Below are 27,813 nucleotides of genomic sequence, written 5' to 3'. Positions count from 1 at the left end.
TGTACAATTAAAACATCCAAGTTAATTGGCACAACATGTGCATGGTAAAACAAGTTATTTACTGGCAGTGTTTTATGATACATATTTTAACATTTTATAGTGGATTCAATATGGCAGTCTGAGGCTTTAAAAAACAAAACTTGAAATAATTTTCAAAGAATCATAACAATCCAGAAAAATACTTCCTTAATTTGATCATTAAGTGGTTTAAGACTCCTAATATAGAATGTAATCAAAGATTAATAGTAATTAGCACTCCAGTCAATTAGATTTGAAACTCAATGAGTTAATCCATTTGACCATATAATAATGCTAAGTGTAAAGTCAAACATAAAAAAGTCAACTCGGACATGGTGAAGTATTTATCAAATTAATTGAAATAAAATGTAGGAAACTAATTTTTAATATCCCTATGGTTATGACATCAATTTTTGCCTCGATACTGTATTTGATATTGATGATAATACATATCAAAAAAAAATAAGCTCTGATTATTGTAAATGTCTGTTTAAGTTAAACATGATTTTGTAGGAAGGTTCAGGGTAAAAGATTATGAGGTCTCTTTAAGGTTTGTAACAAATTTTGTTTGATATAGTCAGAAAGAAATGGGTTATGGTATTTAATTAAAATATAGTGGATCCAGGCCTGTATAAGGGTAAAGTGTAAGGTACACTGTATAAATATTATATCTATATTGGACTGTTTTGGGAATCCAGTCTTACAAAATAAAAAACTGTGTGCATTGTACATATTACATAATCAATAAATTTTAGTCTCAATTACCCAGATTTCTGATATTAATAGACATATCCCTTATTTTGAAAATCAGGACTATTGGTCATTGTGGAGGACTAAGTACATGTATTGTATTGAAGGGTGTTTTCTCTGTCTCTTTTCATATTTCAGCACCACTTCACATCTATATAAATATCATGGTTTATTAAAAAGTTATGTTATCATCAAAAGGTGAATGAATAGAGGGTGTGATTTTATAGAGTTTGGATTATATATGTAATATTTATAATAATATTAAGTGAATGATTTAAGTTACTGCTTGCTTGGAATATATACAATGATATAGGGTTGATCGCAGTGAACATTTTGAAATACTTGAGATTATATTAAACATACATTATGCAAGAACTAATGCCCCTTTAAGTTCATAACATATATGGTTGCCACCTAGAAATTTTTGAGATTTATGATATATTTGTGACTACTATCATCACAGATCTTTTTCATTGACATTTATTTCCTGTTGGTTCACTTGGTTTATTTATATGGTATTATAGTTATGACAGGTAGTGTACATGGGGAAGAGTATGCATATTAATGAACACCTGATTCTATAGTTTTGATAGTTTCCCATTTAGGAAGTCAACTTCCTTACTACAGGCTTTTGTGTTGTGGACTCTTTGTCTTTGATATCATTGGTACACTATTTGTACTTATTAGTAGCTCATCAAAATTTAGTGTTATGCATTTTCCAAATCACATTTAATGGATCCGTATAGCTTGCAATAGATAGTTACATTTATTTCATTAGGAGGGTCTTTTTAAATGTTTTGTCTAAGATCCAAATAATGTTGACACTGCCCTTAATACATATAGTTTTTATCAATTTTAAACTTAGGACCAAAAACGATACAGATCCATGCCATTAATTTTACAATTCCAGGTAATTCCATGGTTCAAATAATTCCTTAATCTGATAGTGCCAGTAGGACAAATGTAGAATTGTGTAGCCAAATACTAATGCTGAAATATATTTCTTGCCTGATGATGCAAGATTTTAGAAATAGCATCTAATATCATCTGTGATGTGATATAAAAAAAATATATATAGTGATTTTGATTAAAATTAAGTTATCGGTTGCCAAATGTTATTAACATAGAGGTGATTTTAGTAGTTCATCACCAAAATTTAATTTTAAATAAATCGAGCAATGATGATAAATCTGTTGATTTTGTTAAGTTAGATAAAAATACAATTAGATTAGTTGTTATATTTAAGATTTTTAACATGACCAAAATGTACATATTTATTGCATGCATCTAATATTGTTATATATTAAAGTATATATACCAGTGATTGTTTATAGAACTTCCTTGTATGGCCAACTGGTGATGTTTTCACATGTACATATATTCTCTCCCTCACTGTTGTTGAATCTGGAATTTCTGTTTATATATTATATATATGTATTGTTTTGGAACAAATATGGGAGTATGATTACTTTGTGTCCCACAGTTTTAAAACATAAAGATGAGTTATGTAGGAGCTAAATCTGCCTACTGCAGGTCTTAATTGTGGCATCAAATGTTATATAAATTATTTTTTAGACATTTATTAACATGACAGACCTATAAACATTTAAATTACGCTTGATTTTTAAGTACCGTTTCTATGATAATAAACAATCTAGGCTAGATCGTGTCAAAACTTTAAAAACTTATAATCTCACTCCGAATAAAGTAATTTCAATGAAATTTTCAATTTATTCATTTTTCGTTAACTATTTTTGAACTATTATAGCAAGAATCAGGTCAGCTCTTTATAAAAGGCGTTTTTATCGACCACTGATTAGCCAAAATGATTTGCATTCAGTCAAATTTTCATCTTTAACGTCCATCTAATTCAAATTGGTTACCCTAATCAATGAATTTATCGACACCGATTTCCGAAGCGATTACATCAAATCGCCAAATCACTTCAGGGTGCAATTTGACGATTTGATCGGGTGATCACGTGTTTTTTTCAACTGTGTCCAGCCACAACAATTGTTTACAGCTAATCGGAGCATTTAACGAACTCGCCAAAGTACTTTGAAATCGACTATACTGTCACATGACATCTCCACTAAATTCAAATCGATTTGGCAAGTCGATAAAAAGGCCTCTAATCTTACATAATGCGTCTTTGAATAATAATGTGTTGGATTATTGTCGTATTAAAGTAGGCTTTATATTGGTACAACACGGGTTAGTTGCTGAAATTCTCCACCAAGTAATAAATAATATTATCTGAAAGTTTTTAAATTACATTCACCGCTTTAAAACAATTGCTTAATTGATCATATTGCCTTTATTGTTGTAATACTTTTAAATCTGTAACTACCAATATTTTGTGAAACAAGTAACTCAAATTATATATAAGTACATTGTTATTAGAAGTGGGTAGATTACTGATTTGTAAAGAATTAAGGTACATTAAGATATTTGGAATTTTGGTTCACATTTCCACTTTCTTATTAAAAAAGTTAATGCCAAGTTAACTTTGCATTTTTTGCACAAATTATTGACCAACAATCTTCAAGCATTTGTTTGTTAGTAGACCATTTGTATTTAGCAGAAAAATGCACAAACTCAGTTTGAGAGTAAGTCGGGCCGTTTCGAGTATGCAACATTTATAAGTGTATAATTATGTAGCATTCAATGTGTGAAGCCTTTCTATACGCCCACGTGGAAATGTGGTCCCATATTGTTATCGTCTCCGTGACTACTACATATGTTGTTTACATAAGTTCAACGAAGAAGCCAATTGAATTTCAACAATTCCCATTATTTACTTATAGAGTTATGGCCCTTGTAGAATCTTGTGACTGCTTTAGTGACTAAAGCTAACATCAGTCTGTGTGAAACATTTTTGCTTTATTCAAATTCATGGACCAAAGAAGTCTATATTGTATTTCATCAATTACCAAAGATATGGATCTTGTTTCACTTTGTTGAATCTTGTGAATGCCAAAAGTTATCAGCCAATCTGTTTGCAATCTATTTGCATTATTCAAATTAGTGAAGCACAGAAGCCTTTTAAATTTCAACAATTTCAAATTTTAGAGTAATTTTGCTTGATTATGTCATGGATTTGCGTCAATGATACACAGTATAAAAATTTAGCTTTTTATTTACCTAGATTTGTAATTTGATCGGTGTTTTGTTGTCTTGCGCCCATATATTTCCTGATTTTAACATGTTATCTCTAGTCCTCCCACGGCTAAAGACCCCTACGACCAAGCGAATTATTGAAATAAAATTGAACATTATGTTAGTCCCAAAATGACCCAGTTTGTGTAGAGTGGAGGTTAAACCCCATTTTTCTCTCTCTGGATGCTAGATAGGAAACAGTTGCAGGAAGAAATGGTAATTTTCACAATCAGTGACCTACAATTGATTATTATGTAACTTAGTAAAAGGAGGCGGGATTCTAAGAAAGTATCTATGTATACCTATAGTACTTGTATTCACTGTATAATAATGGATGGGGCAGTAATATATTTTAGCTAATTGTAATGTATTTATTATAACATGTAAATATATATATATATCATATCAAAGTATTGAAAGTCACAATATCTGGTTCCTGTCTATAGCCAGATGAATATTTTCCTTTTTTTTCTCATATACATAGCTTTAAATGAATTATGCATGAAATTTGAATGTGTGTATATAATATCATATATAAATATATTATTTTAAATATTGATAGATTGTTTAATTTGTTAGTTAATTGAAACAAGCAATTGTCATGAAAGTGATGCTCACATTTTGCAAGATATGGACAAATTAAAAAAAATAGGAACATCAATAGGGTTCATCCTCTTATTGTCCCAATGTCTCAAACTGTAGTCTCTTTTATGTTGACAAGGTTTCCAGAAAAGCGCGTAACTATGGAAAAGAAGGTCATGGAGCGCAGAATATCTATAGGGTTCGTCCTATGTTTTGCACCACATTGTAAAAAAAGATCTGTTAAAAACCATGTCCCCTTCACAAAGTTTTTGGCAAGGCATAACTCCTGATGAAAGGTCGCGGAATATTGATTATCATTAGGGTTTGTTCTCTTGTGAGCCGAATGCTCAAATTTGTACAAAATCTGTTAAAAACTCCAAAATCAAACCTATTAGATATGTTTGAGATATAAACATATATTTTAAATCGGATAACAATTGTGACCTATAGAGTACGCACACACAAATGTGTATGCATGGACAAGGTCGAGAGCATAATACATCCATAGGAAAAAGGGGGCGTGTATGAAAGATATCTCTTTGAGAATCATGCAAAAGTGGAGAGGATTATCTACACTTGAACTATTGATAACATCTGGGTTGGGTTTTTTTTGGGGGGGGGGGGGGGTTGTAGCTTCCAGTACCATTGCCTGTGTTAGTATGGTATTGTTCATGTTTGTCAGTGTCTCGGTGAAGGGGGGGGGGGGAATCACGTGGGTAAGATGCTGACTCGCTAGCCTGGAGGTCGGGTGTTCGATCCCTGCATTGGCCGAGAAAGTTCATCCCGATTTTCCGGCGTGGTTTCCCCTTGTCAGTGATGCAGGACAGAGGGTCTGACAAGGACAGCTGTCTAGTTGTTCGGATGGGACAAAAAACTGAGGTCCCGTGTACACATTGGCGTGCACGTAAAAGATCCCTTGGCAGTTGGAATTCAATATAAGAGTAGGCCGTAGCACCGCTGCCCGGGCAAAATTTCCCTCATAGCACACTGTATGGCGTATGCCTGTCTTCATTAGCCCAGGTTAGGAGCAGAACAGTAGGACGTTAAACCCATTTTCATTTCATTTCGGTGAAGGGGGGTTGGATGGCCGAATGATTAGCATGTGCGTGCTGTATCATAAGACCTGTCATTGAGTCAACTGGCGTGGTTTCGAATCTCTGGTTTTATGTGACAAGGAGTAGGGTCGCCTGTCCAACATCATGGGTTTTCTCCGGGTCCTCTGGTGTCCTCCCACTGCTAAAGACCCCTACACGCAAGTGAATTATTGAAATAGAATTAAAGCATATGTTAGTCCCCAAATGACCTAGTTTGTGTTGAGTGGATGTTCAATCCCATTTCTCTCTCTCTCTGCCTGGGTGAGCTCTGTGTACATCAATGGTAGATTAACTTATACATGTAGATACTTGGCTTGGTGTTCCCAAGGGACAGACATATATTTAAAAAAATATATATTGCAAAGGAGTTGGGTAACACTAGTGTATTCCCCATTATGCCCCCTCCAACCAATTAAAACTACACATATTACTACACTGGCTGGAAATTGTTGAGAGAATAGGTAAAATTATTTAAATCCTTCCAAAAATAAAATATTTACTGTTATTATAGTTATGTCAATGGGAAGAGTGAATGACCTTTCCCTACTGAGTATTTATGCACTCAGTCCGGCAAAATTCCTGATGAGGGGCCAGTGGCTTGCAGAGGGTTATAGTTATGTCAGGGGCCAACTTATTGATTATATACACCTAGTACTCAGAGGAGAAAGGGAGATAATTATTTTAAACATGCCAAAACAAAAACATGTTTTTATTAAAATTAAGTAAGACAGCTTGTTGTACAGCGATTATTTCAAATTTCGAAAATTTGCCCCCCCCCCTTACCCAGAAACGTCACCCCCTCTCTACATGCCACTCCTGTATAATGCCAGCATACAGCTTTTTAAGAGTTCCTTTTATAGAATTGGACAGTTTTATTGTCTGCGATATCACCTCGGTGGAAGCGGACGTTAAATAAAGCTATTTCACTCACATTTATTGTATAAATATATCTAAAGACCCCTCTACCAAAAACGTCGCACTGGGAGAATATAGGAAAGGATCCCAAAGTTTACAATGATTATGGCCAATGAAAATCGACATTCGATAACGTTATATTCATTGTGACGTCACAATTAGTATGACGTCACAACTTATTGTCTCGTCAAATAGGGAGCCAGTATAATCTATATTATAACGATATTATCACTTAAAACAGATTTATTTTAGCGGAAAAACCATCGAAAATATTTAAAATACCGAGTCTGGACATCAGGTAAGTAATATAAACTATCGTTAAGTTATCTAGAAAACTGTTATCATTTATTATACGGTAAAAGAAATTTAATAATGATAAGAAAATGAATGCCGGTCGTTGTCATGGCGCTAATAATGTTCATTGACCAAAGATTAATTTCTTGATGTCTTAGCTTTTTCAAAAGCGAAAATACGACACCTTTCAGTGTGGAATATCGTGCCTTCTTTTGGTCGTCTTTTATTTGTGTTTTCAAATCTAACGTGAAAATATGATATGGCATTCAAAAACATGAAACACATAAAAACAAAAAGTAGTCTAAGGAAATATGAAATGAAATAACTTTACACTTTCACTTCATAATGAGCCACTGGATATAACAAATTAAGCTGTAGGTCTATACAAAAAGGGAGATTTCTCCGTGTCGTCCTGTTCCCTCCGACGAGGGAAGCCAACTATTTAAACAAAATTGAAATATATAATATATGTTAGTATGTTTTTATGTAAAATCGCACTTGCTGTGTTTTGGAAAAGTGACCTCTTGTTAACCCAGATATACGCCAAAATGACGACACAGACCATGTATTTCTCAAAAATGTACAAGGCCAGAGGAAGCGAACCAACCCGGACCCCCTCCTCCCCCAAGAAATACCCCCTCCTGCAAAAATTCTTGGATCAACCCTGCGCACTATAGTCTTAAACATCCGTCACCATCCCCGGCTTTGCACAACTGTGTTTACAAGTCACTTTCATTTTTCTCCAGTCGAAAGGGTTGGGGAGTGTCAGGGGGCTCATATTACTAAAGGTAACGGACAGATTATAGCTTTAGATATATCATTAGTTTGATCAATTTCCGTACTCATTTAAAATTACACTCGGCATCCACTGCATATATAGGACACCGTCAACAAAAGCCAGTGTTAGGCTATTTTAATTTTGTTTTCTTAATTAAATGTTTAAAAATCCATTTTAGCGCGGGTTAAGACGTGACAATAAAATTAGTATGATCAGAAAAATGCAAATGATGATCAGCGACTTCGGGCCCCAAGTTCACAAAGCATTCTCAGACTTAAGTTAAGAATTTACTCAACTTTCAGTCAGTGTTTATGAGAAATATCTTTGATGCAGAAACACAAAACTTTGCACATAGTTTCTTATTGATGTATTTGGTACAATAAAACAATAAAAGTTGTATAAAGGGCTATAGCTTAGTTAAAATAAGGCGAAAAATTTTGATTAAATTCTTAACTTAAGTCTGAGAATAATTTGTGAACTCGGGGACGGGAATATTTTTACTGAGAAACTATAATATGTAAACTTGGCTTCCGTTTGCAGCTATAATGAAGTTCGGAGTAATGCCTTTGTCCTTTGGGGACTCACCAACAGAAAGTAAAGAAAGTGAAGACATGGAAATTGAAGATCGAGATAGAGAAGATACACAAATAGAAGATATTATGAAAACAGGAGATAATGAATCAAAAGATGAAGAAACAGAAGATAAGAGAACTGCAGAAGATATAAAAACTGCAGAAGATATAAAAACTACAGAAGCAGATATAAAAACTGCAGAAGCAGATATAAAAACTGCAGAAGATATAAAAACTACAGAAGCAGATATAAAAACTGCAGAAGCAGATATAAAAACTGCAGAAGATTTAAAAGCAGAAACGGGAGATATAACAACGGTAACGGAAGATATAAAAACAGAAACGGTAGGAGATATAAAAACAGAAACACAAGATATAAAAACTGCGGAAGATATAAAAACTGAAGATATAAAATCCGAAGAATTAAATGCAGAAACTGGAGATATAAAAACCGAATCAGAAGATATGAAAACTGCAGTAGATATAAAAACTGCAGAAGCAGATATAAAAACTGCAGAAGATATAACAACTGAAGATTTAAATACAAAAACAGAAGATATACAAACTAAAGAAGATATAAAAACCGAAGAAGATATAAAAGCAGACGATATAAAAACAGAAACAGAGGATATAACAACCGAAGAAGATATAAAAACTGAAGACATAAAAACAGAAGCTGAAGAAGATATAAAAACAGAAGATATAAAAACAGAAGATATAAAAACAGAAGCTGAAGAAGATATAAAAACAGAAGATATAAAAACAGATATGAAAACTAAAGATTTAGAAAGAGAAACACGGGATATAAAAACCGAAGATATAAAAACTGAAGATATGAAAACTGAAGAAGATATAAAAACAGGAGTTATAAAAACCACAGAAGATATAAAAGCAGAAGATATAAAAATAGAAACCGAAGATATAACAACGGAAGAAGATATAAAAACTGATGATATAAAAACAGAAGACATAAAAACCGAAACCGAAAATATAAAAACAGAAGATATAAAGACTGAAGGTATAAAAACAGAAACCGAAGATATAAAAACTGAAGTAGATATAAAAACGGAAACAGAAGATTTAAAAACGGAAACAGAAGATATAAAAACTGAAGATATAAAAACTAAAGAAGATATAAAAGCAGAAGATACAAAAATGGAAACAAAAGATATAACAACGGAAGAAGATATAAAAACCAAAGACATAAAAACCGAAGCTGAAGAAGACATAAAAACTGAAGATTTAAAAACAGAAACTGTTGGAGGGATAGAAACAGAAACAGTAGGAGATATAAAAACAGAAACACAAGATATAAAAACTGCAGAAGATAATAAAACTGAAGATATAAAATCCGAAGAATTAAATGCAGAAACTGGAGATATAAAAACCGAATCAGAAGATATGAAAACTGCAGTAGATATAAAAACTGCAGAAGCAGATATAAAAACTGCAGAAGATATAACAACTGAAGATTTAAATACAAAAACAGAAGATATACACACTAAAGAAGATATAAAAACCGAAGAAGATATAAAAGCAGACGATATAAAAACAGAAACAGAGGATATAACAACCGAAGAAGATATAAAAACTGAAGACATAAAAACAGAAGCTGAAGAAGATATAAAAACAGAAGATATAAAAACAGAAGATATAAAAACAGAAGCTGAAGAAGATATAAAAACAGAAGATATAAAAACAAATATGAAAACTAAAGATTTAGAAAGAGAAACACGGGATATAAAAACCGAAGATATAAAGACTGAAGATATGAAAACTGAAGAAGATATAAAAACAGGAGATATAAAAACCACAGAAGATATAAAAGCAGAAGATATAAAAATAGAAACCGAAGATATAACAACGGAAGAAGATATAAAAACAGATGATATAAAAACAGAAGACATAAAAACCGAAACCGAAAATATAAAAACAGAAGATATAAAGACTGAAGGTATAAAAACAGAAACCGAAGATATAAAAACTGAAGTAGATATAAAAACGGAAACAGAAGATTTAAAAACGGAAACAGAAGATATAAAAACGGAAACAGAAGATATAAAAACTAAAGAAGATATAAAAGCAGAAGATACAAAAATAGAAACAAAAGATATAACAACGGAAGAAGATATAAAAACCAAAAACATAAAAACTGAAGCTGAAGAAGACATAAAAACTGAAGATTTAAAAACAGAAACTGATGGAGGTATAAAAACAGAAACTGAAGATATAAAAACTGAAGATATAAAAACTGAAGAAGATATAAAAACAGAAACCCAAGATATAAAAACAGAAGATAAAAAAGGTAAGAACAAAATGCATTACTTCTTCTCACCTGAACTATTTGTTCAATGTTTTTAATGAGAAGTTATTGAACTTACAATGAGAGTAGCGTAATTTTATTTTTATTTACTGTGGTTACCTTTTGTCTCTGCGCGACTACACACCACACGGTAACCTTACATACAATCGCCTGATCAAAGATAACATAATTACATGTCATGGTTTCATTATTATTTCAGACGATGAAATAGCAACATGTCCCGAAGACCTCGAGAATGGATTGGAGCCAGGATACTTCAAAAAAGAAGGGAGGGCATTTTGCCTTAAACATGGCAAGATATTTGAAATACACAAGAAAAGTGCACAAAATCAGACAAACAGAAAATTTGTATTATTAGGTGTTATTCCTGGCGGCTGCAAATCAACAAAAAATCAAAAGAAAAGTAAGTAACAAAACCCTACAGCGTTCCACTCAGCCCATAACCGAACAGAGATACGGGGTTGTATTCCAAAGGCCTGTTAACAGGCGGTAGTGATGGGGAAATAGTTTAGATATATGTTACATGAGGGCATGGTAATGGACAACGTATAGTCGTTCGAATGCTACGAAAATCCAATGTAGATCTATTGGATATATTTATGTAATTAGTATCCCCTTCGATATGTAATCATACTTACGTGTACCAATTGACACCCACTTTGCAGACAGATAGTAGAATCACTGCCTTTATATAGTATAAACATATTAGTATATAGTATAAACCTTTGAGTTTTCTATCATTATTTAGTTGAAAACGATAAGAGAGAACGTGTCAAAACGTTGCTCCCTGTGTTTAATGTACCATTGATTTTCTTTTATTGTGTTCAATCGCAAAATGACACTCAAGATCGAACCAATTGTCATGATCTTCGTACCTGGAGCCACGGTGGCTCCGTGAGTAAGGTATTGTCCAATAATTGTGAGATTCGGTGTTGGCCGAGGAAGATTTCCGGGAATTTCCATGGTTGTTTTTCCAGTGTGTGGTGCAGGACAGGGAGCCTGACATGGAACTGCGTCAAGTTGTTCGGATTGGGCGAAAAGCCAAAGACCTGTGCATGCGTGCGTGTACAATATTACAATGAGTGTTCTTGTATGGGGGACGCCCGTCTTCATTAGCCCTGTCGGTGCAGAAAAGTTATTAACCACGTTAAAAAAGTGAAATAGTTTAAACTGATTGATTATGGAAGCTGGTGTACTATGACTTTAATACAAAAACGCATTCTTTTATTATAATTTATCAGTTAACACAAAATATATGATTGAACAGAATTTGATTTTTAACCACCTGTTTTGATTTGCATACCTATTTTATTCCTTATCTTTATTCTAATTTTTTCAGTCAACCCATATGTTCTGATGGACCTGTATAGAAACAGCACTTTGCCACCAGAGAATATCAAACCCTATTTGTTGGTAAGACCAGAGGTCAGAATAAAGATACACACTGACACAGTTCGTGCAAATATGTTTGGGCCACATCCGAAAGTAAAGAACGTACCTGCACCAGAGTATAAAGAAGTAAAAGATATAGACACAGAAAATACAGAAGTTAAATATATAGACACAGAAAATACAGAAGTCAAATATATAGATAGAGAATACACAGAAGTTAAATATATAGACACAGAAAATACAGAAGTTAAATATATAGACACAGAAAATACAGAAGTTAAATATATAGACACAGAAAATACAGAAGTCAAATATATAGATAGAGAATACACAGAAGTTAAATATATAGACACAGAAAATACAGAAGTTAAATATATAGACACAGAAAATACAGAAGTTAAATATATAGATACAGAAAATACAGAAGTTAAATATATAGATACAGAAAATACAGAAGTTAAATATATAGATACAGAAAATACAGAAGTTAAATATATAGACACAGAAAATACAGAAGTAAAATATATAGATACAGAAAATACAGAAGTTAAATGTATAGATACAGAAAATACAGAAGTTAAATATATAGACACAGAAAATACAGAAGTTAAATGTATAGATACAGAAATTACAGAACTTAAATATATAGACACAGAAAACACAGAAGTTAAATACATAGATAGAGAATACACAGAAGTTAAATATATAGAAACAGAAAATACAGAAGTAAAATGTGTAGATACAGAAAATACAGAAGTTAAATGTATAGACACAGAAAATACAGAAGTAAAATGTGTAGATACAGAAAATACAGAAGTTAAATATATAGATACAGAAAATACAGAAGTAAAATGTGTAGATACAGAAAATACAGAAGTAAAATACATAGACACAGAAAATAAAGAAATAAAAGATGTAGAAACAGAGTATAAAGAAATAAAAGATATAGAAACAGAGTATAAAGAAGTAAAAGATACATATACAGAGTATAAAGAAGTAAAGGATGTAGAAACAGAAAATAAAGAAGTAAAAGATGTAGAAACGGAATATAAAGAAGAAAAAGATCTAGAAACAGAATATAAAGAAGTAAAAGACGTAGAAACAGAATGTCAAGAAGTAAAAGATGTAGAAACAGAATATAAAGAAGTACATATAGAAACAGAATATAAAGAAGTAAAAGATGTAGAAACAGAATATAAAGAAGTAAAAGATGTAGAAACAGAATATAGAGAAGTAAAGGATGTAGAAACAGCATGTCAAGAAGTAGATCACATAGAGACAGTGTATAAAGAAGGAAAAGATGTCGAAACAGAATATAAAGAAGTAAAAGATGTAGAAACGGAGCATCAAGAAGTAAAAGATGTAGAGAGAGAATATAAAGAAGTAAATGATGTAGATATAGAATATAAAGAATTAAAAGATGTAGAAATAGAATATAAAGAAGTAAAAGATGTAGAAACAGAATATAAAGAAGTAAAAGATGTAGATACAGAATATAAAGAAGTAAAAGATGTAGAAACACAATATAAAGAAGTCAACGATGTAGAAACAGAATATAAAGAAGTAAAAAATGTAGAAACCGAATATAAAGAAGTAAAAGATGTAGAAACCGAGTATAAAGAAGTAAAAGATATAGAAACCGAATGTCAAGAAGTAAAAGATGTAGAAACGGAGCATCAAGAAGTAAAAGATGTAGATACAGAATATAAAGAAGTAAAAGATGTAGAAATAGAATATAAAGAAGTAAATGATGTAGAAACAGAATGTCAAGAAGTAAAAGATGTAGAAACAGAATATAAAGAAGTACAAGATGTAGATACAGAATATAAAGAAGTAAAGGATATAGAAACCGAATATAAAGAAGTAAAAGATATAGAAACAGAGTATAAAGAGGTAAACGATTTAGAAACAGAATGTCAAGAAGTAGATGACACAGTAACAGAATATAAAGAAGTAAAAGATGTAGAAACAGAATGCCAAGAAGTAGATGACATAGAAACAGAATATAAAGAAGTAAAAGATGTAGAGACGGAATATAAAGAATTAAAAGATGTAGAAATAGAATATAAAGAAGTAAAAGATGTAGAAACAGAATATAAAGAAGTAAAAGATGTAGAAACAGAATATAAAGAAGTAAAAGATGTAGAGACGGAATATAAAGAAGTAAAAGATGTAGAAACAGAGTATAAAGAAGTAAAATGTAAAGAAACAGAAGATAACAACAGAGAAACGGAAAATGAAGAAACACAAATAAAAGAACTCCGAGAAAAGGAGATTACAATTACAGAAGAAAGAGAAACAGGAGAAAAAGAGATTACGGTTACAGAAGAAAGAGATGTGATGGAAATAAAATCACAAACCCAAGAAAGGGAAGACAGTGGGATGGATAAGAGGGATACAGAAGAAACGGAAATAGTAATGGAATTAGTGGAGGGAATGAATTATGGAGCAAAAACTGTAGAAGGGAAAAAAGAGAAAAATAAAAGCAATTTCCGTAAATTTTTCATCAGAGTGGGAAAACGGTTTAGAAAATTGTGTACTTGTGGCTGTGTTAAAAAGCAAGCAGATTGAGAAAGCGAGGGGGAGGGGGCAGGGGAAAAAAGAAAATAAAAACATTAATTTTTTAAAGATAAAGATACAGAAGATATAGCGGAAGCTGTAGAAAGATTGAATTGGCCTTAAATGTACATAAAATAAATTTGTATATACATGTATTTATTTCATAAAAAAATACTGTTTTTTAAATAAATTATACATTTTCTATTTGTTTTGATATATTTGTCATAGATTTTATGGTCAGTCAATAAGGGTATATTTCTAGATAACTAAAACTAAAAATAACGGGGGATATTTTCGAGTAGCTTATGCATCAGTCTCTTTAGCAGATTAACTGTTTTGTACCATAGCGCTCGTCTAACCATCATCAATGTACTGTTGAATTCCAAGCCCCCCCCCCCCCCACACACACACACCCACACCCACACACCCCATCCCCACAAAAAAGAAAAAGAAAACAATGCTGGCCATGTTACAGTTTGACTGTATTCCTGACAGAATCGCCGATTGATAAGCGGTTAGGTCAAATGTATCGCAGCTCAAGAAAGATGAATTATGCAAATTATCAATAATCGCAATAAATAAAATGTTGATACATTTTTGGAACCGTATACCCCCTTAAATGGATGCTCTAGGTCGTCGCACTTTCTCTGCGCACCACTGTTATAGACACTCTTAGGGTGAGTGGTTTTACATAGGCTTCCTATTTCCCAATCCCTTTCGGATATCTTGACCGAATACAAACTAATATTGTTTTATATAAATAACAACCAAATATCAACCTGTAGGGCCGGGGTTCCCATTTGTGGGGTCGCGAAACCAAATGGAGTCACTTGATATTCGCCACGGTCGCTAAGTTGCCATGGGATCGCGACAGATTTTGAATTCGATGAGTAAGTTTCTTCTTCTGAAATGCTCGCAAAACTCGTTTTTAACGCATTCTAGGAGGGTCCTCATACACCGCGAGACGGCGCTTGCTAGTCGCTCAGAATGGGAACCCCTGCTCTGCGGTTATCGTCCGGTTGACTTGAAAATTAAAAATGTTGTTTATCTTCTGAAGAGGTCGATTGTTTTTCCCGCAGTTACTGTAAGCATTATTTCCGTTGGGGGTGCTTTAGAAGCTAATGTGATCATATAATTGATTACTGTGTTTATGTTCATGAACGAAAGAAAGAAGTTGAAAGAAGTCTTGAGCTTGTGAACATGGATGCTCTTGAGGCTCATTGATGTGGAAATTTATATAACGTGTAAGTTCATTAGAAGCAGGAATCCTAGTTGTTGATTTTCAATATCTAATAATTACTTTCAGAGTTTTTTTTATTGGTCCCTAATAAGTGATTATGTAATTATCGGAAATTGTTATAAGTTGATAAGTTTCTTCCTAGCACTAACATCAACAACAAATGTAAAACGCATGTCAATCAGATCATGGTAATTTTAGCCATTACAACAACCATAATTTTTAAAAGTAAACAAGGGTAATAACCATGGAAGTAATTATCAGAAATCATTATTAATATTGCCTTCCTTGGGAACATCGACACCAATTAAAAATTTATTTAGGATTTTTTTTTTCTGAGGGATCAAGGACAATAGCTCTCAAAGTAGTCCGCAAACATAATTGAAAATCTTTATCCCATAAACATCAACTTCAAGTCGTTAGGATTATTAGCTCTACTGTAGCTGCTAGATCATCAATAAGATTTTTCAAAGTGATCAACGGTAACCACTCTTCGACAGCAATTATCCGAAATTGTTGAAAACCAGTAGGCCAGTTAATTGTTAATTGAATTATAACTTTAGCCGTTAGACTTTCCACAAGACAATGTCATGGGCAATGACACAGACAGTAATTATCGAAAATCTGTGAAATTTAAAGATACAATTTCATATTTTCTAAGAAAGTCAAAACATAATTATTTCTATGTCTTTTGCTCAATAGGTTGTCAACTCACTATTATACGATAATAGGTGTCATTCTCACACTTAAAACTCATTTACACCGGAAATAATAACACAATTACCTCCCTTGATTTCTATTCTCCACCATGGAGTAGTTATCTTCAAACGTTGGAATTAGAAGATGAAAATGATTTTTTTGCCAATTTCTCATCTGGCAATAGTGAATTATAGGATTAATAGGATTATTCTTTAACAAGGTAGGACTGTTTATAGATACCATCTATTTTAAGGCTTTATTTTAATAAATTTTAAAAATATAACTTAAAAATATGACATTGCAACTTTAAATGGTTTCTATTTGTCTCCTGAAAATAAGCACTGTGTATGCACTTCAAGCCAGTCTGGTTTTAATTATGGACGACAGATGGGCAATAACAATATAACATTTATACAGTAGAAGAACTTCCTTCCATGTTACCAACAATGCGGCAACCATCTTAACTCATGAATTTAAATTTGTTTCCTGTTTCTTTGAAAATGTTAAAATTTATTTGATGAACTTATGAAAGTTGGCTTATGGTTTAAATGACAGTTTAATAATTTTAACTTCACACATTAAAATTTCAGCGAATAAAAATAAATAAGTAATAAAATAGATGTTGCATTCCTTTAATAGATACTATATTACAAAGAAATACTTTTAAAATCCATTTAAAGACTATTTACATAATAAATGGAAATATACAAATATATCTTTTACCATAACAATACTATTGTCTAGACATGATCATATGTAAAGATAATGGGGAATAAACAATGATTATATACCTATTATGCATTTTATCATGAACTAGGTATCTTGATAAGACAAAGTAAGCCCAAGTTTGGTTATTTTCTAACAAACAATAATATCAGACTTAGTAGAGAATTTTTGACACCTCAAAGAGTAATAGGTATAGGAGTAATAACCTGTTTAATTTAAAGATGCATTATGTAAGAGCTAAATATGACTAATGAAGGTCTTTGGCTTCAAATGTTATATTAAACATGCATTATGCAAGAGCTAAATCTGCCTATTGCAGGTCTTTCTTTAGGCCTGAAATGTTTTCTAAAGTATTAATTAGACATTAATTAACTGATCCAGGCCTTAATCAACTATCGATGGCATCAGATTTCTCCGATATTAAATAGATTAGAATGGTTCAGCGTTAGTTTGATTTAATCAAATATGGCGGACCCAGACGGACCGAGACTTAGCTTCGATCAACCAGGACCGTGGTTGAAATTATTGAACATGTCTGTCAAACCTTCAAAGGCCAATATCTTCGCTTGCAATAGAGTAATTTGAATGAAATTTTCAAATTATTCATTTTACATCATCTACTTTCGAACTATTATAGCAAGAATGGCTAATTCTTTATCTAAATCTTACATAATGTATCTTTAATTATTATATTAGACATTTATTCACATGACAAGCCTATAATCAACTCTTTATCTAATTCTTACATAATGCATTTTCAAATCAAAACAATGTTGAATTCAGTTGATCTGATGTGTTATTTGGATTGCTGACGGAATAGAATCTAAAATAAGAACACTGGCTCTATCTAAATATAGACAGATTCAGGTTCCTGACTCACAGAGCATTTCAACACATCACACTCAACTAATTAGACACTTTTGACAAATTTTAACATGTTTTGTTAACATGTTTCCTTCTACTCCCCACAACTGAGAATCGTGACAAATAAATACTCTTAATTTATCTATTTACTAAACGCTAAATTGTAGAGAATATTCACTCTGCTTTGTAATATCTTACAAAAATCAACCATACATGAATGAAACAATAAGTTATTCCACTCTAAATCTGTCATGTAAAAGTATAGGAATTACCAAGGTCCGATAAATACATCAAGTTATTAAGAAAGTTAAAAAAAAAATCAATGTAAGTGAACATAAACAGAAACTTTGTGGAGAATGCATATGAGCAACATAATTGTCAACTAAATTACACATTTTGAAGTTTGTATTGCATACAAATACTGATATACAGCAATATACGCATGGCATACAGGTAAACTCTAAAATATAAAGAAATTATGTTCTATTTTAGAAATTAAAATTTTGACAATGATAATAATTACTTCATAAATTTAATCAACAAAGCTTACATACTGATAAAAAAGTTCAATACGTTTGGTATGATAAACCAATTTTCTGAATAAAATTCAGTCTTGTGGTAACTGGACAGTATGAATGGATACACCACAGTATGCCGTGGTACATAGCCCTTATCTTATACATATATAATGTATTCTTTTCATAAATTTACTTGTCTTATAATTCATGTATTTTAATTCATAACAAAACCATTATCTTTGTTAGTTGGAACTTCATATTTAAATTACTATTATGTATATTTTTTGAAATAGTGCTATTCTGTTAGTTGATCCATCCCATTAAAAAAAAATCCAATATGAATTTTTCTTGCTTATATCCTTAAACATAAATTCCCACAAAAGTATTCATCGGGTGGTTATTTCCAATAAAAGTATTGCAAATTTGGTATATATGGAAAGTATAGATGCCCAATCTAACTAGAAAAATTAAATGGCAGAAAATAATTCAAGAATTTACTTTGACCTCAATGCATGATAAATGGACAGTAAGTAATGACAAATACATTCTGGAAAATGGAACCTCCCTCAATCAAGTTAGGTAAAAAACATGGCTTCTAAAAATAGATTTTTTTAATAGCTTAACGTATATTTTTGTGTATACAAAGTTTTGAGAGGGACTTAAAGCAAACTTTTGATAGATTGATTAGTTTGAATATGTTTTTAGTCCAAATATATCATCAAAAAATCACACAGTTTGTACGCGGGAAGGTATCTTTAAGAAAAACAATTTTTTAAAATTTAGACTTAAATTCAGTAGCCCAGTTTTTGGAAACAAAAACTTAACAAACTAAGGCATAATAACTACTCAACAAAACAAACCACCGAAAACAAACAGCACATACAAAAACAAACAACACAAGAATATAAGTGAATAAACACAATTTCATTGTTAAAAGTTAAAATTTTGCCCTAGATTTTATTCTTTACCCCAGTCCACCTCAAAATATCTGAGTGTCTGCCATTTTTACAAGAGATCATTAGCAAGGTTTTTACAGAATTATTTTTATGGTGTCTCTAGAATGACATTTAGGTTTGACTATAAAAAATACTCCTACTCATATACTAATAAATATATTCTATAAAGGAGCCATGGACTTAGTATGGGGCTCAATTATTTTTATGTTGCCTCTAGAATGACATTTAGGTTTGAGTATAAAAATACTGATATACTAATAAAATATATTCTATAAAGGAGCTACACAGCTCAGTGAGTACAGTGCTGGCTCACTAACTAGGAGTCTCGGTGCTGAAAGAGAAAGTTCCATAGTATTTTTGAGTCTATGTACCTGTTATCAGTGGTGGAGGACGGAGGGCCTGACAAAGAAGAGTGTCTTGTCCTTTGTACACATTGGCATCATGTAAAAGAACCCTTGATAGAATGCTGTAAAGAGTACGTGGAAACGCTGATGTCTGTTCAAAATTTCCCTCATTACATTTATTCTATGAAATATGTTTACACTTAGGTAGACTATAAGCACACAGATATTCTAAAATTATTTCAAGGGAGATAACTTGTTATATCAGGACTAGTTATTCTCTCCCCTTTGACTTAAAAGTTAAATCCATAATATTTCATGGTCTTTAACATATTTTTGAACATTCTGATGATCTTAATCTTTATAACCAAAGAGAGTTCAAAATGTCACAATCATCTGAAAAAATCTTTAAAGGGGTTGACCATTTATATTTTTTGCTAAGCCACCAGTTCACAAAGCATTCTCAGACTTACATTAAGAATTTACTCAACTTTCATGCACATTTTATGAGAAATACCTTTGATCCAGAAACACAAAACTTTCCACATAGTTTCTTATTGATGTATTTGATACATTAAAACAATCAATTTTTTATAAAGGGCTATATTTAATTACAATAAGGCGAACAATTTTTAGTAAATTCTTAACTTAAGTCTCAGAATGCTTTGTGAACTCCGGGCCTGGTCAAAGTCAATCTGATTAAAACACAGATCCGGTTTCATTTCGTTTTTTATTGTTCAAAATTTTGTTTTATTTGTCTGTACTACACTAGGATCTGGAAGAGTTGTTATATAACAGGCGTTATTAGCCAATGAAACCATATGTTACAGCGACTTCTTGGCGTGTGATGCATGGAACTGTGGGTAAACCACTAGAAACGTCAACGCTGATTGATTAATCAATGTCTGACATCATAGGGTCAAAAGCTGTTCATGCAACCCCTGACCCAACCTCCCACTACAGCTGGTCAGATCTTCATGTAGTAGAGGCCATTGAAAGTATAAAAAAACGAAATGAAATATAGATCTGTATTTTAATCAGATTAGGTCAAAGGAATCTATAGGCAGTGAAAGCATCTTTTTTGGATGACAACCCTATATCATGTCTGTTTACTTGCTGATCATTCTGCTTCAAAATCATGAATATTCACCAAAACCTGGCAAAAAATGACATGCATAAGGTATAAGAAAGTGAGAATTGCTATAAATAGAGGCACTACATTCATCCTTCATGAGAACAGGGGAAGCAATTAATAGTCTTAGTTCATTTAAATCACAACCAACAAGTTTACAAGGAATAAGCCCACCAAAGTATGATCAAACGGAAGAGAAAAATTTTAGATCTGCAAACACAAGATCTCCTAGTATAAGCCTCTCAAGCTGGCTGAGAAAACAAACTTAAGTCCATTTTATATTCACAAATATTTACACGTCAACTCATATTATACAAAAAACAAAAATAATAGGCTAAGTCCTAGAATTAAAAAAAGATGTTTCATAAGGAATTGGTTACAATCAAGACATGACTTGTGCTTTTGTTTTGAGATTTCGTATACACAGTAGACAGACAAGGCCGGAGTGTTGTGGATCTTCATTTATGGTATGTACTTTACTATCTTCTATTACTAAAGAGTATCTGAAAAGAGAACAGGTATGTCATAAGCAAAGGTACACTTAAAATAGCAGTGAACATGTCAGTCAGATTGGATTTGAAATATTAAAGCTGATCATCAATTGTAATTTTTGGACAAGATCTTATTTTTCAAATCGACAAATCGCACCTCGAGGTGATTTGGGATAATAGTTGTCAATAAAAAGAGAGAGAGAAATTGAGTTTCATGTCCACTCAACACAGACTAGGTCATTTCGGGACTAACATGGTTTAATTTTATTTCAATAATTTGCTTGCGCGTAGGGGTCTTTAGCAGTGGGAGGACCCGGAGAAAACCCACTAGGTTGGACAGGCAACCCTACTCCTTGTCACGTACAACCAGAGATTCGAAACCACGCCAGTTGACTCAATGACAGGCCTTATGATACAGCGCGCAGGTGCTAACCATTCAGTCATCCAACCCCCATTAGTCAATAAATTCGCCGATCAGGATTATTAATTTGAATTAGATGGACGTTAAAGATGAAATCTGATTGAATGTAAATCACTTTGTCTAATCAGTGGTCGATAAAAATGCCTTTTAATTGGATGTTTATCTACATTTGAAATTTATAGATTCAGCCAATATTAACATGATGGTACTATCAGCTGTATGCAGTTTTAACTAAACTAACTATTATACAACAATGGAAATTCCTATAAATACCATGATATCCAGAATTTTCCATGTCGTTGATCCCTATAACTATTAATATTAAATAAGTACATGTATATACTTGCCTTCTAGATCTAATATTTCCCAATAATTTACTACAATCTAATTCCATTCCCATAGCTTTAGTAAATTCACCTTTAGTATCTGCTAACATTCTTATCTAAATAAAATATAAGCATTTTAATATCAGAGATAGTTCAATCATGTAAATGCCAAAGGTATGGAGAAGAGAGAAATAGAATTTAACGTCCACTCAACAGAAACTAGGTCATTTTGTAACTAACATATGGTATAATTACAATTATATAATTCACTTGCGGGTAGGATCTCGAGTAGTGGGAGAACACCCAGCAATGTGGAAGGCGACCCTACTCTTTGTCATGTACAAGTGTGGGATTGAAACAATGCCAGTCAACTCTATGACATACCTTATGATCATTAGACCATTTTGGACACCCATTCTGGACTACTTGTACTAATAAAACTATTGAATTATCAATCAATAAGAGGGAAATGTATGGTAAGCTTATATTTTTATTTTATTTGTGCTGCCCAAATAAATAATGATTGGAATTTTTACCAGTATTACATGTAATTTAATGCTGCAACCATTGAAACAGTAGAATATATATATTAGTTCTAATATCTACACTATTTATGTTTAAATTATTTATCTTCACTTCAGAGCAGAATATACTTTAGTTATAGTATCTTCATTATTTATCTTAACTTCAGAGCTGAATATATTTTAGCTATAATATCTTCATTATTTATCTTAACTTCAGAGCTGAATATATTTTAGCTATAATATCTTCATTATTTATCTTAACTTCAGAGCTGAATATATTTTAGCTATAATATCTTCATTATTTATCTTAACTTCAGAGCTGAATATATTTTAGCTATAATATCTTCATTATTTATCTAAAGAATATATCTTAGTAATAATATTTTCTTTATTTACTCAACTTAACAGTATATAATTACCTTTCCTTCTGCTTTTAAATCTTGGCCCCATGCTGCCATGACAAAAGGATCGTTGACAGAAACACAGCCAATGAGATCATATCCCTCTTCCTGTAACACAGAAAGATAAGCCTTTATTCATTACATTAGGGAAGACAACCCCACATAAAATCAAAGGGAAGTGTGTAACAATTTACAGTATGAATTTTCCACACCCAATTTTATATCTTGATTTACATATGTTAAAGATTAAACATTGTACTTCCTTCATAATAGTTTATCCTATAATTCTTTGCTTACTTATTTTTTAGAAATAAAAAAACATTTCATTAAAAATTTGTTTACATTGTGTATTCATAAGAAGTGTAATAAACCTTGAAACACTGTGCTTTGGCACTGGCTAACTCTCTAACCAGGAGAAGTAACACCATGATTTTCAAGCCTGGCTTCCCCTTGTCAATGGTGCAGGACAGCGGACCTGGCAAGCTAAAGCATCTAGTCATTTGGATGGGACAAAAAATGAGGTTCCTGAATAACATTGGCAAATGAATGAAGAATCGGCTGTATTGCTGCTGTCTGGGCAAAATTTCCCTAAATCCCCTTTCATTTCATTGTTTTTTTAATCAATCAAATTTTAGTATTCAGGACCTGTGTAGAGTTTTCTAATATATCCAGAATTTAAATAGCCATGAGTCCAATTATGGAAATAGCTATCTATTTTTAGTTAAATTAATACATGAACCTGTACTTACTTTAAATTTATCAGCACTTTCTAAATATTCTGGAATATGGGCCTGAAAATGAACATATTGTACTTTAATTTAAAAAACCCCAACAAAACGACACATAAATTGTTGTCCATCCCATTTATCTTAGAAAATGACGATTTTCTTATGAATCTCAACACAAAATAGTTTTCCCCCAAAGAAATATTATACTGTTTGCTATTAAATCTTTTGCTTACACAATTGATCATTTTGTGAGTGTCATAGGAAACCACATAGATGATGATTTCTTAATAAATCTTAAAGAAAAATTGGTGAAACATATTTTGCTGACAAATGATCATTTTGTGAGTGCTTTTGAACTGGAAAAATCTGTATTTACAATAATAGTTCAACTAAATCTCCCATCCAATCCCCCATCCTGGCTCGACTCGATTTAGGGGGGTCTGGGGTCTGAAATGGTCCGAATATGGCATCCACAGTGTTCAATGGGGGCTTCGTATTTTCAGCACTCGCGAACTGTCACTACAACACTTCAATATATAGATCTGAATATCCCCCCCACTTACCCCTTCAAATAGAGTATAAATCAACATGTTCTATAAATAAAATCAAGCAAATTTGACTAGTCACAAATATCTTACGTGTGTACATCCTGGAGTAAAGGCACCGACCACCGAAAATAAAACGCCTTTCTTTCCTTTATATATATCACGGACACTTATACCATTATCTGGATTATCTTCATATAGTTTAATGTCTGGTAATGTATCCCCAATCTGTAATATATCATGTATAATCTATTGTGTGATACTATCTACAGGAATTCAAGTAGCTCTTTATTAAATTCAATACAAGAGTTCTATGGGAAACAATTACTGTATTTTTACTAACGTTTAATCAGAGCTACGTTTCTATTCCTGTCGTTTAAACAGTACCATGTATCCCTTACACTGTGGCAAGAGTATCTCCATCCTCTAATCCAACCACATGTATAATTAATCAGTTAGGTCAAGTCTTACTTAAAAACTCCATGCCTTGGTATTTTGTTTTTTTTAATTAAATGTTAAAGTAGCTAAGTCTCTAACTCATATCATCTAAAATCTTCGACAGAGAAAACACAAATTATTTATCAGTTTAAACCAACAATGATGTTGTGATCTTACTGCGAAAAGATAGGCTTCTGATATCCAATATTTAAGACAAAATAAACATTTTACCATTGGTACACGAATCGTGTACCATAATGTGTTTCGGCACCATTTGTAACAAGGGACTCGAAGAACGAGGCTAGACATATTCCACAAGTCATGTCAAACGGTGACGTCATATTCTTATCTGGAGAGCATGCTCAATAAATACTATCTGTGTAGACTGGAATAACCAGACGCTAGAGATGGGCATTCGACTGAGACTACTGGCGTATTTCGCCGAACATAACTGATTAGAAATTATTGTAAAAACAGAAACGATTGAATGTAAATCAGTTTATATACATTCATATTACATTATTATATGCGTTGCGACCCATTTGTGTCAATTTCTAAGTCCCAAATATTGGCGATAAAGCTCTTTTAAATAATTAAGGGTGGATTAAGCCTTGAGAAATTTATATATTCCGAAAAATGCAAATGACATATCGTTCCATTAAGTAATCAATATCCATCTGAATTCTCACCATCATGATTATGTGTAAATGGAAAATAACTTACAGTAATAATACAGGGGTGGGGGGGATGTCTTTAGTGCACATGTCATAAAATATTACAAAGATTTAGTAGTTTTTAATCTTCTATAATCCGCATTCTAAATAAACTTACATGTTCATAAATTGTATTTTGATGGATTAAGGGGATTAAAAAATGTTGTACACACAAATGTTTGAGAACTAGAAGACAAGATGAGTAACAGACTAAAGTCTAAAATAATTAAAACTACCATTTACTGTAAATCTATTCTAGCATAAGGAAATAGGCTTTCATAAATATTAACCCTTTCTTTGTGGGTGTTGCTTATTTTAGATTTTTAATTCACTGTATACTTTAAGAATGCTGTTTCATACTATGCCATTGTCTTTACAAGGAAATACCAAAATTAACTCCAATAAATGGTAGAGTGTCTATGTATAGCTAGTTATATTTTTGTGCCTGACTAGCGACACTATAAATAGTACAATATTTCTCAGTGCAATACATGGGCTACATGTATAATAACAGAGGAAGGCTCTTCTGAAAAGCTTGTCTCGAATATATTTCCATATTATATCACTTTACATGTATGTCTTTGATGCATGTCCTTCACTGGCATTCTAGCTATGGAGATATTATGTACCATGGGGACCCAGGGCCATGGAAAATGACCGTAACTAGATCTGACCCGTCGGTCCTTTTTTCAAAACCGAATTTTCAAACATGGCTACAATCGACCTCCACTATGTAACTATAAAATTGTACGGCATATATATGTATGTACTAACCACTTTCTCAATGAAAGCACTTATACAAGTTCTTAGGGTTTTTTTTAGCACTAGATACACATGTAATTGTGCCAAGGCTTCAACCTACCACAGTAGCTTACTGATTGAATGTATTTTCCTTAATAAAAATGTGAGTCTTTTGGAAAAATCCTTTGAATAAACAACACCTTTTCTATTTTTTCAAAACTGATAAATGCAATAAACACTTAATTGCACACACTAGGCCTATTAAATAATATATATGCTTGTACCCCTATAGCATAACCATACAAACCAAATTTTTAATGTTTAATAATTTTTATTAATACAAATTGTAATGATATGCAACCAGCATTATAATCTAATATTCTAAACTAACTGAACTGTAACAATTACAGCTAAATGTCTACAATTCCATAAATTCTATAACTGAGTCATATTGATTTCATTGATAGGGGCAGTACCAGTATTGAGATCAATAAATCATATAGTATGCTTATTTATTAGTAGGTACAATGTACAAGTTCCTTAATTTGCTATAATGATTCTTGAAAAGTCTTTAATAATATACTAAAAATGACAATTGATTAAGACAATTACGTGTAGTCTTGGTCGTTGGATAAAAATAACTAATATTATATTACTGGTACACACTAGCTACTTCTTATTGGAAGATAATGAAGACATAATTGATCAATTACAGTCCATGTATAGTTAATTAAAGACAAAAACTTTTGATTAATTATCCAGTTTGAACCATCAAGGACACAGAAATAAAAATTTGTATATCGTATAAAAAACTTGAAATGTAAAAAGGACTATAATTGTTTGATTCTAAACAAAGGTTTCTGTACCTTCCTCATTAGAAAATAAATAATAATGCAATATTACCTCTCCAAAGATCTAAATTTAATCTGACCACCGGTAAAGTGGCTAACTGTGTGGCATTTTTAACAACAAAACACTGAGAAATTGATAACAGGACATAGCCCCATAACAATAACAGGCCTACAGTGATTGATAAACAACCCACTTTTGGGGGACTTATTGACGGCCACGCAAACTATTTAACTAATTTAGGGCTACAAATGCAACCGTTCTTTAGCGTTATGCTAAGCTGATCAATTTCACATGTGAATGTTAGATGACAACGCTCAAAATTGGAAAAAGAGTGTAACTACGGATACGATACTAAAAACGGTAAATCCAATCAAAAAGGAAGCCGTAGAACTAAGGGGAGATCTTCTTAATTTATAATTAATCCCTTCACTGAACCTTTCACTACAAACTTTGTCAACGATAGTTGCTTCTACTAAAAAATAAATATCTACCCACCTTAAGATATCGCTTAATCTGACAACAAGCAGCCGGTCGATGTAACGAATTATTCAGGAGAGACGTCGTAATACGTCTTGTCAACTGTGCAGTCGCCATACTTGTAACTTTCCAGGCTTCCCCCGTTTATTTATAAACATCACGTCATTTCCGGAATTCCCTTGTCCCTTGTGTTTTCAATACTTTCACTAGTAGAGCTATATTTTCGTTTATTATTTACTACAACAAT

General features: G+C 32.1%; 2 protein-coding genes across 2 annotated transcripts; one reads left to right on the top strand and one right to left on the bottom strand.

Annotated features, from left to right (window-relative positions):
• Window positions 1–8,930: 8,930 nt before the first annotated feature.
• LOC126821549 (enolase-phosphatase E1-like) lies at window positions 8,931–15,660 on the top strand. Its single transcript, XM_056100949.1, has 8 exons — window positions 8,931–9,773; window positions 9,924–10,368; window positions 12,467–12,663; window positions 12,937–13,023; window positions 13,107–13,110; window positions 13,370–13,959; window positions 14,062–14,304; window positions 15,604–15,660. Exons 1-8 carry the CDS (start codon window positions 8,931–8,933, stop codon window positions 15,658–15,660), a joined length of 2,466 nt encoding a protein of 821 aa, XP_055956924.1.
• A 1,328-nt stretch (window positions 15,661–16,988) lies between these two features.
• On the bottom strand, window positions 16,989–27,710 carry LOC126822327 (peroxiredoxin-5, mitochondrial). Its single transcript, XM_050551143.1, has 6 exons — window positions 27,585–27,710; window positions 24,439–24,573; window positions 23,822–23,863; window positions 23,091–23,180; window positions 22,169–22,263; window positions 16,989–21,412 (listed from the first exon to the last, which is right to left on the bottom strand). Exons 1-6 carry the CDS (start codon window positions 27,681–27,683, stop codon window positions 21,292–21,294), a joined length of 582 nt encoding a protein of 193 aa, XP_050407100.1. The 5' UTR covers window positions 27,684–27,710; the 3' UTR covers window positions 16,989–21,291.
• Window positions 27,711–27,813: the final 103 nt, after the last annotated feature.

This window comes from Patella vulgata, chromosome 5, assembly GCF_932274485.2.
Source record: "Patella vulgata chromosome 5, xgPatVulg1.2, whole genome shotgun sequence".
Classification (NCBI taxonomy): domain Eukaryota; kingdom Metazoa; phylum Mollusca; class Gastropoda; family Patellidae; genus Patella; species Patella vulgata.
Note: the sequence above shows the minus strand (reverse complement) of the source record. Positions and strands in the feature narration are given on the sequence as shown.